At 41.0% G+C, this 12,827-nt stretch overlaps 1 protein-coding gene across 1 annotated transcript in view; it reads right to left on the bottom strand.

The window, feature by feature from the left end:
- Positions 1–484: 484 nt before the first annotated feature.
- The window catches only part of LOC141047780 (parvalbumin beta-like), a 141,362-nt gene continuing 129,019 nt past the window's right edge, over positions 485–12,827 (bottom strand). The window contains exon 5 of the mRNA XM_073543068.1: positions 485–663. Within this exon, the coding sequence (XP_073399169.1) occupies positions 623–663 (41 nt within the window). The 3' untranslated portion in view covers positions 485–622. The remainder of the gene's footprint in view (positions 664–12,827) is intronic.

Raw genomic sequence — 12,827 nt, 5'->3', positions numbered from 1 at the left:
TGTGATGTAGTTCATGTTTAAAGTTGTCAAATTAAGTATAATAAGGAGTGGCATTGAATAAGGTGGCAATTTTCCTCCATGGGTACCAAAATAGACCCTGTACTTTTCAGTTGAGCTGCATAGTGCCGAAGAGGGTGATCAGAATAATCTCAGTATTGTTGGAAGCAGATACAGCTTTTCTTTATGGTACATAAAGAGTAACTCATTTTAATTAATATTACACATGAAAATAATAAACTTTGTAATATAGCAGAGAAATCTGCTTCTTTCTCCTCCTGGACTTATCAGTCACTCTCACAATTCTCAATTCACGGGTAAAATCTGTCTTCAGTGTATACAGATTTGCCTATTACTGAGATAGAAGATGGCAGTTGGTTCTATTGAGATTTCAGCAGGATGTCTGTGTTGGCCTCTAGCTCTTTCATAGAATGTTAAAAGCACCAACTGTCATCTTCTATCTCAGTAATGGAAAAGTCTGTTGGTAAAGATTTCAATATTTGGAAAAAAACATTTACAAACAGACATTTTATAAATGACATAGGTATGAAAAGCACAAATAATTGTCATCCATTAATGAGTTGGCTGTTAGGAGTACATTAGGGGTTATATTCTTGTTGTCTTTTTAGCCTTGAGGCTTTGATGCTTTCACCATAGCGATGAAACCTGAAATATAATAGACAGGATAGTGTGTGTTTCTTTTTTCAATAAATTTGACTATTTGCCATAAATGTGTTTAATACTATTAAATAACTGAAAACAAGGAACAATTTTGAAAATGAATCTTCTTACCATTACTTGTGTTGAACATGAAATTAGGAGCCAAGAGTTGGATCAAGATAGGACAACTTTTTATGTGTGCAAACCACTAGGTCTCCAAAAAAACTAACATGCTCAAAGACTATGATTGGTATGAATATCCATTTACCAAGGGGAGCTGCCCAAGTGCAACATACCCAAGGGCATTCAGTGCGGCAGAACATTCCTCAGACATCCATTATGGAAAACAGGGGAGTCGGGAGAGGGAGAGTCAGCTTACCGTTGATGTAGCGGATGGATGCAGTTCATTGTCCCGCACGGAACTGCTCTGGGTGCGGCTTGAAGATAGAGCCGGGAAAAAAGGATTCCAGCTGGATCGTGTAAAAAAAAAATGAGTAAAATCCATGTTTACAGATTCACATTTAAAATGTTGTCAGTGTTGACATCATCCAGCAGCCCAGTAGTTGACCTACGCGTTAGGCCTCTTTCACACATCCATCTGTCACCATCAGTCAAAATCCGCCGTTTTGCAAAAAAAAACGGATCCGCCATTTTTCTTGGCGGATCCGTTTTTTTCCCCAATGACTTGCATTATCGGCGGATCTTGACGGATGGTCATCCGTTGGATCCGTTTTTTACGGATCCGCCAAAATTTTGGCGTCCGCAGACATGACAGGACGGACATTGAAACGTTTTTCTGCTGGCCGGATCCGCATTTGTATACTGCGCATGCCCGGAAGAATTGCCTCTGCCGGAAATTTAACCCTAAATGCCAGGTCTGGCGGCTGAAAAAAATTCTCTCTCTCTCCTCTCTCTCTCTCCTCCCCGGACACGGGTTCCTTTAAATTTCTGCCTTCCCCGGATCCGTCAAAGCAACGGTCCAGTAGCACACGTTGCTTTCAAAACAGTTGCGGTTCCGTGTCCCACCATTTTCACGGATTGCAACTGATGAAAAAAACGTATGTGTGAAACAGATCTTACGGCTAATTAAAGCCTTACTAATGGAGGCAATGTGAACACTGACAAAACTTTAACTGTGAATCTATAAATGTGGATTTTACTCACTTTTTCTACATGGTCCCGCTGGAATCCTTTTTTCCTGCTCAGACATTCATTAATAGCCATTGATGGCAGCCAAAGTATTTAAGTGCGGGGATTTCTGCTCATGGCGCTCATACTCCATACTGAATAAATTTAGATGATTTCAAAAATAAAAAAAAAATTCTATTTTTTATCAGCTGAAATTCATTAACACGTCTGTCCATCCTTTGATTTCCATAATTCCACCACTTTCCTTCTTGACAGTGTTAATGTAATGGAGTGTATTTTGGCCTACCCAGAGGGCACCCCATTGGTTCATAGGGTTACACTTGAGTTTTTCCACAGATGACTTGTCATGCAGAGCTGAGAATGAATTCGGATAGTTTTAGATTCCTCCTGAGGCTGTAGCTGTCAGTAATATCCTTCCACGTCCTGCTGTCTTATTAATTCTTTCAGAAAAAAAATGTCTTATTTGAGTTACAATAACAAAGTTGATGTTTATTAAATGAACAGTAAGGATTTAAAGAGAGTTGAAATGGAGGCATTATATAATAGTGGCTGCAGGGTGGAATAAGTGTTTGTTTGTATGTTTTTAATTTCACCTCTCAGTTATATAGATATTAGCTATCAAAGGATTTGGCACCTAATGAGTTAACTTTTATTAAGTACAAGTGGGTGTTATCAGATATTTTTAATTGGAGGCATGTACTTCTGCTCCCTGTATGAGATGCCCAATCATAAGCAGACAGCAACAGAGTAGAAAAAGAACATGCCCCCAGTGGAGACACGGGGTCAGAGGATACCCTGGTTTGCTAGCCGAAACCGCATGGGGCAAGGATAATCCCACCAAACGCCTGCTCTCCTTACCCCGTGGGCATGATACTACCCAGACAACACAGGGTGAGGGTAAAACAGTGTGGCAATACTTTACTGAACCACAAAACACTCAACACATAGAACAGTCCCAGCAAAATACTCAAGAGGGTGCAATATTACAGAGTCTCATCCTTCCCTGACTCGCCTGGATAAAAGCAGCTCTGACTTCACAGCTTCCATGGCTAACTACACCACCTGTGGCATGCACAGAGAGGATGTAACGACAAGCTTAGGAACACAACAGTCCATTGAGATACAAGGCCAGTTGACCAGATGGACACAACCTGGCTTCTTTGAACATCTCCATGGAGCCAGGCGAGTCCCATTCCTGGCCCCCTCAAATGTATCCATGGGGCTCTGGCAACCCGTGGGTCCAAATCCTGATGACTCCAACCGTATCAATGGTTCCGCGATGGTCAACGAAGCAGATCTGTATTCTTCCAGCCACAGCCGTGATCCCCTAAGCTGGCATCCTGTAGAATGACAAATCTGTGTCCCTCATGCTGGAGCCATGATGTCTTGGCTGCTGTCCTGTTGAGATTCTCTGGTTCTTTGGATCTCTGAATCTCTTGGCTGTCTGGATGTCTGGCGGTATATATATATATATATGGATGTATCTATCCTTATTATAGTATAGGGGAAGAGTCTTGAGGAGATCATTTGCATATTCCCAGTGCCTTCTGGGATAAGAGAAGAGTCTCCGCGAGCTCAACGATCACTGGGTTTTGGCCGTTGCAGCTGAAAAGAGAAAATCGGAAAACTGCGCGCTGATATTTTGGCTCATCTTTCATCGTTTTTAAGAAATCTCAATATCGAAGAGGACAGGAGCCATTTGGTGAGCTGCAATTCTTGCTACATGTTCACAGACTTACCAGTGGAAAAGCCAAACTTCACATGCCACAAATGCAAGCTTGTGTCCTTGTTGAAGGAAAAGTTGCAAAATCTCAAAGAGAGGTTAGCTACGTTGAAGATCATTAAGGAAGGTGAAGAGTTCTTAGACAGAGCAGAATTATCTCTTCTTGTTACAGAAAGAGAAGAAATTCGAAGTGCACCTGAAGAAACAGAGGAATGGAGACATGTGACCCAGAGAAGCAGGAGGATCAGGAGGCAGTCAGCACCCATACTTCTCAGGAACCAGTACCAGGCTCTCACGCAGGAAAACGATGAAGAAATACATCAGGATAATACTTTGCCCACAAACAGCAACCTTGTACGCCCTCAGAGTCCTCCTGGATGGAGAAAGAAAAATGTTGTGAAGAAGAAACGGAGAGTGGTGGTCATGGGGGATTCCCTGTTGAGAGGAACAGAGGCCGCTATCTGCAGACCGGATATAACTTCAAGAGAAATGTGCTGTCTTCCAGGTGCAAAAATTAAAGATGTGTCTGACAGGATATCAGGACTCTTCAGACCTACAGATGACTACCCATTCCTGCTACTACATGTGGGGACAAATGACACCGCTAGAAACGACCTGGAAACCATCTGCAGAGACTTTGAAGACTTAGGCAAGAAAGTGAGAGAACTGGGAGCGCAGGTGGTCTTCTCTTCCATCCTCCCAGTGGATGGCCATGGAACAAGGAGGTGGAATAAGATTCTGCAGGTGAACAACTGGCTACGTCGATGGTGCCATCAGCAACGATTTGGATTTATGGATCACGGAGTGAATTACCTATATGATGGACTACTTGCTAGAGATGGGGTGCACCTTACGAAGACTGGAAAACATGTATTTGGAAGTCGCCTTGCTACACTTATAAGGAGAGCTTTAAACTAGAACAACATGGGAAGGGAAGCAAAAGACCAGAAAAAGCCATACACCTGACAAATGCTATTGAGAACTCTGCTATTAGAAGTGGAAAGGAAGAACAAAGACGAAACAATCTAATTAATAAAAATATTGGAGAAAGAGAAACCTATCACAAACTAAATGGTTTCTATACTACTGCACAAAGCATGGGCAACAAACAAGGAGAATTGGAACTACTAACGCAGGAAAAGAAATATGATGTCATTGGAATCACTGAAACTTGGTGGGACGATACACATGATTGGAATACAAGGCTAGAAGGATACAATTTATTTGCAAGAAACAGACTTGATAAACGAGGAGGAGGTGTCGCATTGTATGTTAGAAACGCGTATATCTGCACAGAGATTGAAGCTTCAGAGACTGGGAGTTCTGTGGAAACTGTTTGGGTAAGAATACAAGGACAGAACAATGGAAAGGACACCATTGTAGGCATTTACTACAGGCCGCCTGTGCAAGCTGAAGATATGGATGAACTCTTTATGCATCAAATGGCCAAGTTCTCCAAAAAATATGACATAGTTGTCATGGGAGATTTCAACTATCCAGACATTTGTTGGGAATCTCTCTCAGGCAAAACTAACAGATCAAGGATATTCTTATCCTCTCTTGCTGACAACTTTATCTTCCAAAAGGTAAGGGAGAAAATAAGGGGAACTGCTACCTTGGATCTAATCCTTATAAACAGGGAGGAAATGGTTGAGGAGGTAAAAGTGGCTGGGACCCTAGGAGGTAGCGACCATGCTATTTTAGAATTTTGGATAACTAGAGGAGGAAGACCTGTGAAGACTCAGACGTCAAGGTTAGATTTCAGAAAGGCAGATTTTAAGGGATTCAGAAAGAGAATTGGAGGGATCCAATGGCTGGATATCCTAAAAGACAAAAATGTCCAGGAAGGATGGGAAATCTTGAAAAATGAAATTCTCAAAGCACAATTGTTAACAATTCCGAAAAGAGGGAAGAATAGGAAGCATTTAAGGAAACCAGGATGGATGAACACAGGACTTAAACACATGCCAAAAAGGAAGAAAAAAATGTTTATAAAATGGAAAGAGGGAGGCATATCTAAAGAAGAATATAATGCTGTCTGCAGAACCTGCAGGGCACAAATCAGATTATCTAAAGCTGACAATGAATTGAGGCTTGCAAGAGATGTCAAAAGCAATAATAAAGGATTTTGGGGATATGTCAAAAGTAAAAGAAAAGTCAAAGATGCTATAGGATTTTTACAGGATGAAAATGATGAAATGGTGAGACAGGATGTTGAGAAGGCCGAACTTTTAAATTCCTATTTTGCATCTGTTTTCTCTCAGAAAGGAAATGTAACATCAACTGTTCTTTACTGTCCTATTAAGAGTATAGAAGAATCCAGGATATCTATAAACAGAAAGATAGTGAGGAAACACTTAGCTAACCTAAATGAATTCAAGTCTCCAGGTCCAGATGAATTACACCCCAGAGTACTGAAGGAGATAGCAGAAGAAATTTTTGAACCCCTCTCCATAATCTTTGAAAATTCTTGGAGAACAGGAGAAGTCCCAGAAGACTGGAGAAGAGCAAATGTTGTTCCTATCTTCAAAAAGGGGAAGAAGGTGGACCCAGGCAACTATAGGCCGGTGAGTCTGACTTCTATACCAGGAAAGATCTTTGAACAAATTATTAAACAACATGTATGTCAGTACCTGATTAAGAATGAAGTGATTAAACAGAGTCAGCATGGGTTTGCAACTAATAAGTCATGTCAGACTAACTTAATTTCCTTCTATGATGGAATCACTGATTGGGTGGATCAAGGAAATGCTGTAGATATAGTATATCTTGACTTCAGCAAAGCATTTGACAAAGTATCTCATACAATCCTTATTGAAAAAATGACTAAGTATGGAATGGACAAGGCAACTGTTAGGTGGATTCATAACTGGCTTAGTGATCGGACCCACCACATTATGTACCCCATAGGAACTCACCCTTGCTGTCTCTCTTACCAATGGCATAATCAATAGAGAGCTATTTAATCAAATTAGATATATCAACCTGATTACTAGAACCCCCATCCCTTGAAGGACCATGGGGTTCTTCCAAATCACCCGTTGGATCACCACTGTTCTCACCTATCAAATCCCCTGAGAATGGGGTCCCTTCCATTGTAATTAAGCTTTTTGAGGGCTTGGTTATAAATTCTAACACTGTATTACTCCCAATTATTCCAGACCCCTTCTCCAATGTTTGGGTGGAGGTGACATCATGTACTGTAAAAATAGATAAATCCATACCACTTAAAATAATATCTTCCCCTTTCACCGGTGTTTCAGAGGTCTCCAAAATGGTTTGCATATTCCCTGCAATTTTTATTGGTGAACAATTAGATATTTCTATTGATACTTTAGCGCTCCTATAGACCGCTCTTTTTGTTGCTTCACAAAAAGTATATTATAACACCCACGTGGACTTAACAGTTAACTCATTAGGTGCCAAATACGACAGCTTATATTGCCGCAATGGAAAGGCAAAGTAAAAAAAAAATGTTTTATTCTACTCCATAGCCAGTATTACAGCATTTATCCAGCTCAAAATGAAATTTTTTTTAAAGGTCCTCTGTAATAATCATAGAGTTTGAAATAGTACCACCAATAATTTGCAAATTGAATTAATAAAACTTTGTTAAAAAGAGAGATAGTTGTTTAGTTAACACAAAAACATCTACATGTTTTGGAACTATGAGGGGAATTGTGGTGCTACATTACTCATTGAAAGGAGGTAACTTCTGATTGATGATGACCAGAGTACACTTAAATTACTTTAGACTTGGTATATTTCTTTTAGACCAGGAGAACGCAGTATTTTGTTTTCAGGTTGGGGCAGATGTTAATGCGGGGGGGGGGGGGGGGCACATGAACTTCCAGCAGTAATAAAATAACAGTCTTGTTGTAGGGGAAAGTCCTTCTTCATAATCAACAAGCTTATGCGGATCATGGCTGTGGTATACGAGATGGATTTAAAACAATGCTTATTTTATATCAACTCTTTTGTTCAAATATCAAGGAAAACAAGTGACAGACCTACAGTACATGTTTTGCAAAATATCTTGAGTCAGTGTTAGAGTTGAGTTTGGTCCAACTTTTCGAATACAATTCTTCCAAATTCATGGTCGATCCAGGCCAATTTATGACAGGTAAACCTACCTGAAAGTTGGTGTTTCAGCTCAGTTTGCTGATGTTCTATTGTGAGGTCAGGAACATTCCTGGGTGGGACTGGCGCAAGGCTTAAACATTCTGATTCTACTAACAACAAAGTAACTAAATATGTACGAGAAATGTACAAGCCTATAGGTTCCTTATTGTAAGTAGTGTGTTACTCTCCTGTTGTTTTATCTTCAGGTCAAGCTCCGATCATTTGACATTTTTGTCTAGTGTCCTTTGCTGTCCTCCATGTCAGGTCTTACAAGTGTCCTGGAGTTCCACAGTGATATGATCTTCCAAGGCCTTTAAAACTCCACTTCAGCACATTCCAGTTTCTGTTTGGCACCATCAAAATTCCACCATCAAGTTTCTGGTGTTGCAATCTTTTCCTTAGATTCTTGTGATTTGCACTATTTGCATCTGCTGCTTCTGTGACCTGCTGGTTAACTCATCATTTGAAGTAATCATCACAAACTGTTATTATAGTTTATTCAAAGCAAGTTGCAATCTACTGTGGATTCTATAACTTGCATATGCTGCTTCTGTGACCTGACTGTTAACCAATCATTTGCTGTAAGCATTACAAACAGGTATTAGAGACAGTTCACAGTTATGCTACAATGTGTTGTTGATTTTGCTACATTCATCTGAGTTTTGTTTCAGACCTGTTATTGTCCTGCCATCCTGGTTCTGTGGTTTCTGGTGTTCACTGCCTCACTTGTTGATCTCACATCCTACATAGCCTTTTCTCTGGGACCTTACTGTTCCATGTCCCTTCAAGTCTGTTGTGCCAACATGCTGGGTCAGTGTATCTACACTGACTTGAGGCTTAGTGAATCCATCTCACCTTGTAAGCTAACTGAATACTCATAACAGATTCCAGAGATGTAGTGGCAATGATATTGTTACCTTCGGATATGGAGAATTTATCTGAACTGGTTTTGAACCATGATGTAAGCCAAAGTCAGCTTCTCCAGGATGTGTAACATCTCTCAGCCTATATGGACATACTGCCTCAGACCTCTGGGGTTTCACCATCATCTCCTTAATACCTGCTACAGTCTAATTCCTACCTGGGACATTTTGACTGGGAATATCTTCACATTAAGCTCCATCTGTAAATTTTGATAGAGATACTAAGACCTCACATGACTTTGTGAACCAATGCAATAAAGACTTTGAGCTTTGTTACCAGCATCATTTTTTTGTGACTGGTCGAAAGTGGCAAAAAATTTTTCTCAGTTATCTGAAGAGGTTTTAGCTTGGGCTGCACCATTAAAAGAGAAATAGCCAATCCTATGATGTATTCTCTACTCTTCTTCCTTTCTGTTTTTCATAGAGTATTTGACATACCAGGTTGTGCCGAACTTTCAGCAGATTCCATACTGTGCTTACACAAGTGACTAACTCTGCGGGACATTATGCCATCCAGTAAAGTAACTTGCATGCTGATTTAGTCTGGAACTATGATACTCTCCTGGCTATATTCTATGCTATCCTATTCAGTCTGCTAAAAGATGAACTTGCTGGTTGACATTTGCGTTCCTCCTTGGTGATAATTTTTTCTCTTGGCACTTAAGTGGTTTTACGTTTTAAAGAATGGTCAATTAAAAAAGCTCTAAATTCTCATGTGCCACATTCCAGATTGTCTTGAAAATCAGTTGGAAGAGATTATCATTTACCGAATGATCCTGTTGCCTTGCTAAAGAACTTTATTTAAACAGTGAAACTTTGGACCCAAGACAAAGAAGGAGGGATTGCCTTGGGGTTTGCTCTATGCTCCACTAAAAACAAACTCTTGTACCTATATCTGTTTGCCTCAGTTCCTACTTGTTTTTGGGATAAACGTTAATGGATTCTGGAGCTGCAGAGAATTTCACTGTCTTCTCTCTGGACAAAAAGCTGAAAATTCCTTTATTTTCTTTGTAAATGCTGTTGAAATCAAACTCCACAAATGTATCTGCACGTTGAGGGCATTTCTTTTTTAATTTTGGCACTTTCTGACTCACCGGTGCTTTTGGGACTTCCATGGTTATGGCTATGGGGCAGGATGGGAGAACATATAGTGCCTAGGGGCAGGATGTAGACAAATGGGGCCAGGATGAGAGGATATATGGGACCTGGGGGCAGGATGGAGACACGTAAGGCCAGGAATGAGACACAGGAGGGCCAAGAATGAGACACAGTGGGGCCAAGAATGAAAACATTATTACAGGAAGGGGCCAGGATGTGGGCCATTATTACTGTAGGGGCTAATTAAGGGATATTATTACCTCTGTGATGAATTGTATTTTTTATGATACAGTTTTCAGTGGGGGGAGGTCCTGTTACTGGGCAGGATGACATTAAGTTGGTTTCTTCTTCATCTGGCATAGTGTAGAAGTTGGGGAAAATTTGGGGACTGTGCTCTGGAAGCAGTGCTCTAGATAACTGTTTTCTGCAGAGGCTAGTTCTGACTGTAAGAAGTGATGCCAGTCTGCACTGGATGAAGAAGAAAAGCGATGATGAATATCTTCAACTACAGACATCACTGGTGAGTCAGTGTGTTACCTGTACCCTTACACTATACACTGTATACTATGTACAGAGCTCCTGTGTATACTGTCACTGTTGATCCCTTTATTACTTGTACACTATAACCTATATACAGAGCTCGTGTATAATGTCACCTGTGATCCCTGTATTACCTGTACACTATACACTATATACAAAGCTCCTGTATGTAATGTCACTGGTGATCACTGTATTGCCTGTACACTAACACTATATACAGAGCTTCTATGTACAGTTGTGGCCAAAAGTATTGACACCCCTGTAATTTTGTCAGATAATACTCAGTTTCTTCCTGAAAATTATTGCAAACACAAATTCTTTGGTATTATGATCTTCATTTAATTTGTCTTAAATGAAAAAACACAAAAAGAATTGTCCTAAAGCCAAATTGGATATAATTCCACACCAAACATAAAAAAGAGGGCGGACAAAAGTATTGGCACTGTTCGAAAAATCATGTGATGCTTCTCTAATTTGTGTAATTAAGAGCACCTGTACCTTACCTGTGGCACCTAACAGGTGTTGGCAATAACTAAATCACACTTGCAGCCAGTTGACATGGATTAAAGTTGACTCAACCTCTGTCCTGTGTCCTTGTGTGTACCACATTGAGCATGGAGAAAAGAAAGAAGACCAAAGAACTGTCTGAGGACTTGAGAAACCAAATTGTGAGGAAGCATGAGCAATCTCAAGGCTACAAGTCCATCTCCAAAGACCTGAATGTTCCTGTCTATCGTGCGCAGTGTCATCAAGAAGTTTAAAGCCCATGGCACTGTGGCTAACCTCCCTAGATTTGGACGGAAAAGAAAAATTGACAAGAGAATTCAACGCAAGATTGTGCAGATGTTGGATAAAGAACCTCGACTAACATCCAAACAAGTTCAAGCTGCCCTGCAGTCCAAGGGTACAACAGTGTCAACCTGTACTATCCGTCGGCGTCTGAATGTAAAGGGACTGTGTTATGAGCTCATTTTCTGCCCCACCTGCTGGGAGTTCTCCTTCCGTTCTACCTCTGGTAGTGACAGGAGGTAGTGAGGTTAGTTTAATTGGTAATGGTCTGCCACATGACGAGGAGGATAGTGATTGGATCTCTGGAGTATCAGACTGGATATAAGACAGCCGACGCCCTATCCTGTTGCTGGTGATTAGTCTGCTACTTAGGTCTTGGACTTCAGCTCTGCTCCAGTCATCTCAAGTTAAGTTTGTTTTTTGCTAATGTTCACACTTGCTCTTGTTGGTCAACTCAGTTTTTGTGTGGTCAGCCAGCCCGGCTGGGCTGTGCTGAATTTCCACTCTTATTTATCTGTATTTGCCAACTTGCCTTTTTGTCCTTTATTAGATTGGCCTCTTTTTTGCTCTGTCTCAGAAGATTCCAGAGTGCTGATATAGTGGCGGAAGTCTAGTGACTTCAGGGTTAATTTTGTTTTCAGAAGCGTTGGACATTATTTTTGGTAGGGTTTTTGGCAGATTGCAGACAGTATCTTTCCTTTCCTGTCCTTTCAAGTTAGTTTGGCCCCATCTTTTGCTCAGCCTATTTTTCTGCCTTTGTTTGTGTTTTCATCTTGCTTCACCGTCAATACATGTGGGGGGCTGTCTTTCCTTTGGGGTCTGCTCTGGGGAGTTAGTTTTCCTCTCTTCCTGCTTTAGGCTTATGTAGCGCTCCGGTTGTGAGGAGGTGTCTAGAACCACCGTAGTTACGCTCCACGACTGCTTCTAGTTGTGTGTTAAGATCAGGGCTCTGCAGTCTGCATAGTGACCAACCTCTCTGGTTTTCTGAGACTTAGCGTTTGTTGCTTTTTTCCTCCTCAGTGAACCATTCATAACAGAATCACCAGCCATACCACAGATTCTAGGGTACTCAAAAGCAGGAAGGAATTGTTTAAAAAAAAAAAAGGGCCCCCCCGACAGAAAAAGAAAAAAAAAAAGAGTCAGAATTTTTTTTTTTTAATATTTTTTCCTCTTTTTCTCTGGGGCCGTAGGAGGATTTTTTTTTCCTCCTAATGGAGATTAAGCAACTGTCTGATCGTGTGGAGCAACTTGCTGCTGAAGTGCAGGGGATTTCTACCTACCTCTGTTATGATGAGTCACCGAAGGAGTAAAAAAACAAAATACTAGCTAAGTCCAGAAAAAACAATTAGCAGTAGCCGTGGGGGGGTTCCTACGGTGCCCTAGACCCCTCGATCACAGCTGGAGAACTACATAGCCTAAAGACAGAAAGGGGAAAAACTAAACTGCCCCAGAGCAGACCCAAAAGCAATAGGCAGTCCCCAACATATAATGACGGTGAAGCAAGATGAAAACACTAACACAGATAGAAAGATAGGTTGAGCAAATGATGGGGCCCAAGCTAACTAAATAGGACAGGATAGGAAAGCTGCTGTCTGCCATCCGCAAAAACCCTATCCAAAATGAGCCAACCGACTGATAGGAAAAACAGGCCCTGAAGTCGCTAGGCTTCAAAAGACTATATCAGCACTCAGGTATATTCTGAAGACAGAGCAAAAGATCAACAGATCAGAGACAAAAATGGAATTCAGCTCACCCCCGGCCAGGGATGGCAGAACTCCCAAAAAACAAGGCAAAACAAAAACAAAACTGAAGAGTACAAAGCAGAG

The sequence above is a fragment of the Dendrobates tinctorius genome, unplaced genomic scaffold (assembly GCF_039654945.1).
Source record: "Dendrobates tinctorius isolate UK_male_01 unplaced genomic scaffold, ASM3965494v1 ptg000129l, whole genome shotgun sequence".
NCBI classification, from domain to species: Eukaryota; Metazoa; Chordata; class Amphibia; order Anura; family Dendrobatidae; genus Dendrobates; species Dendrobates tinctorius.
The sequence above is the reverse complement of the archived record's forward strand: the minus strand, read 5'-3'. Positions and strand labels throughout refer to the sequence as shown.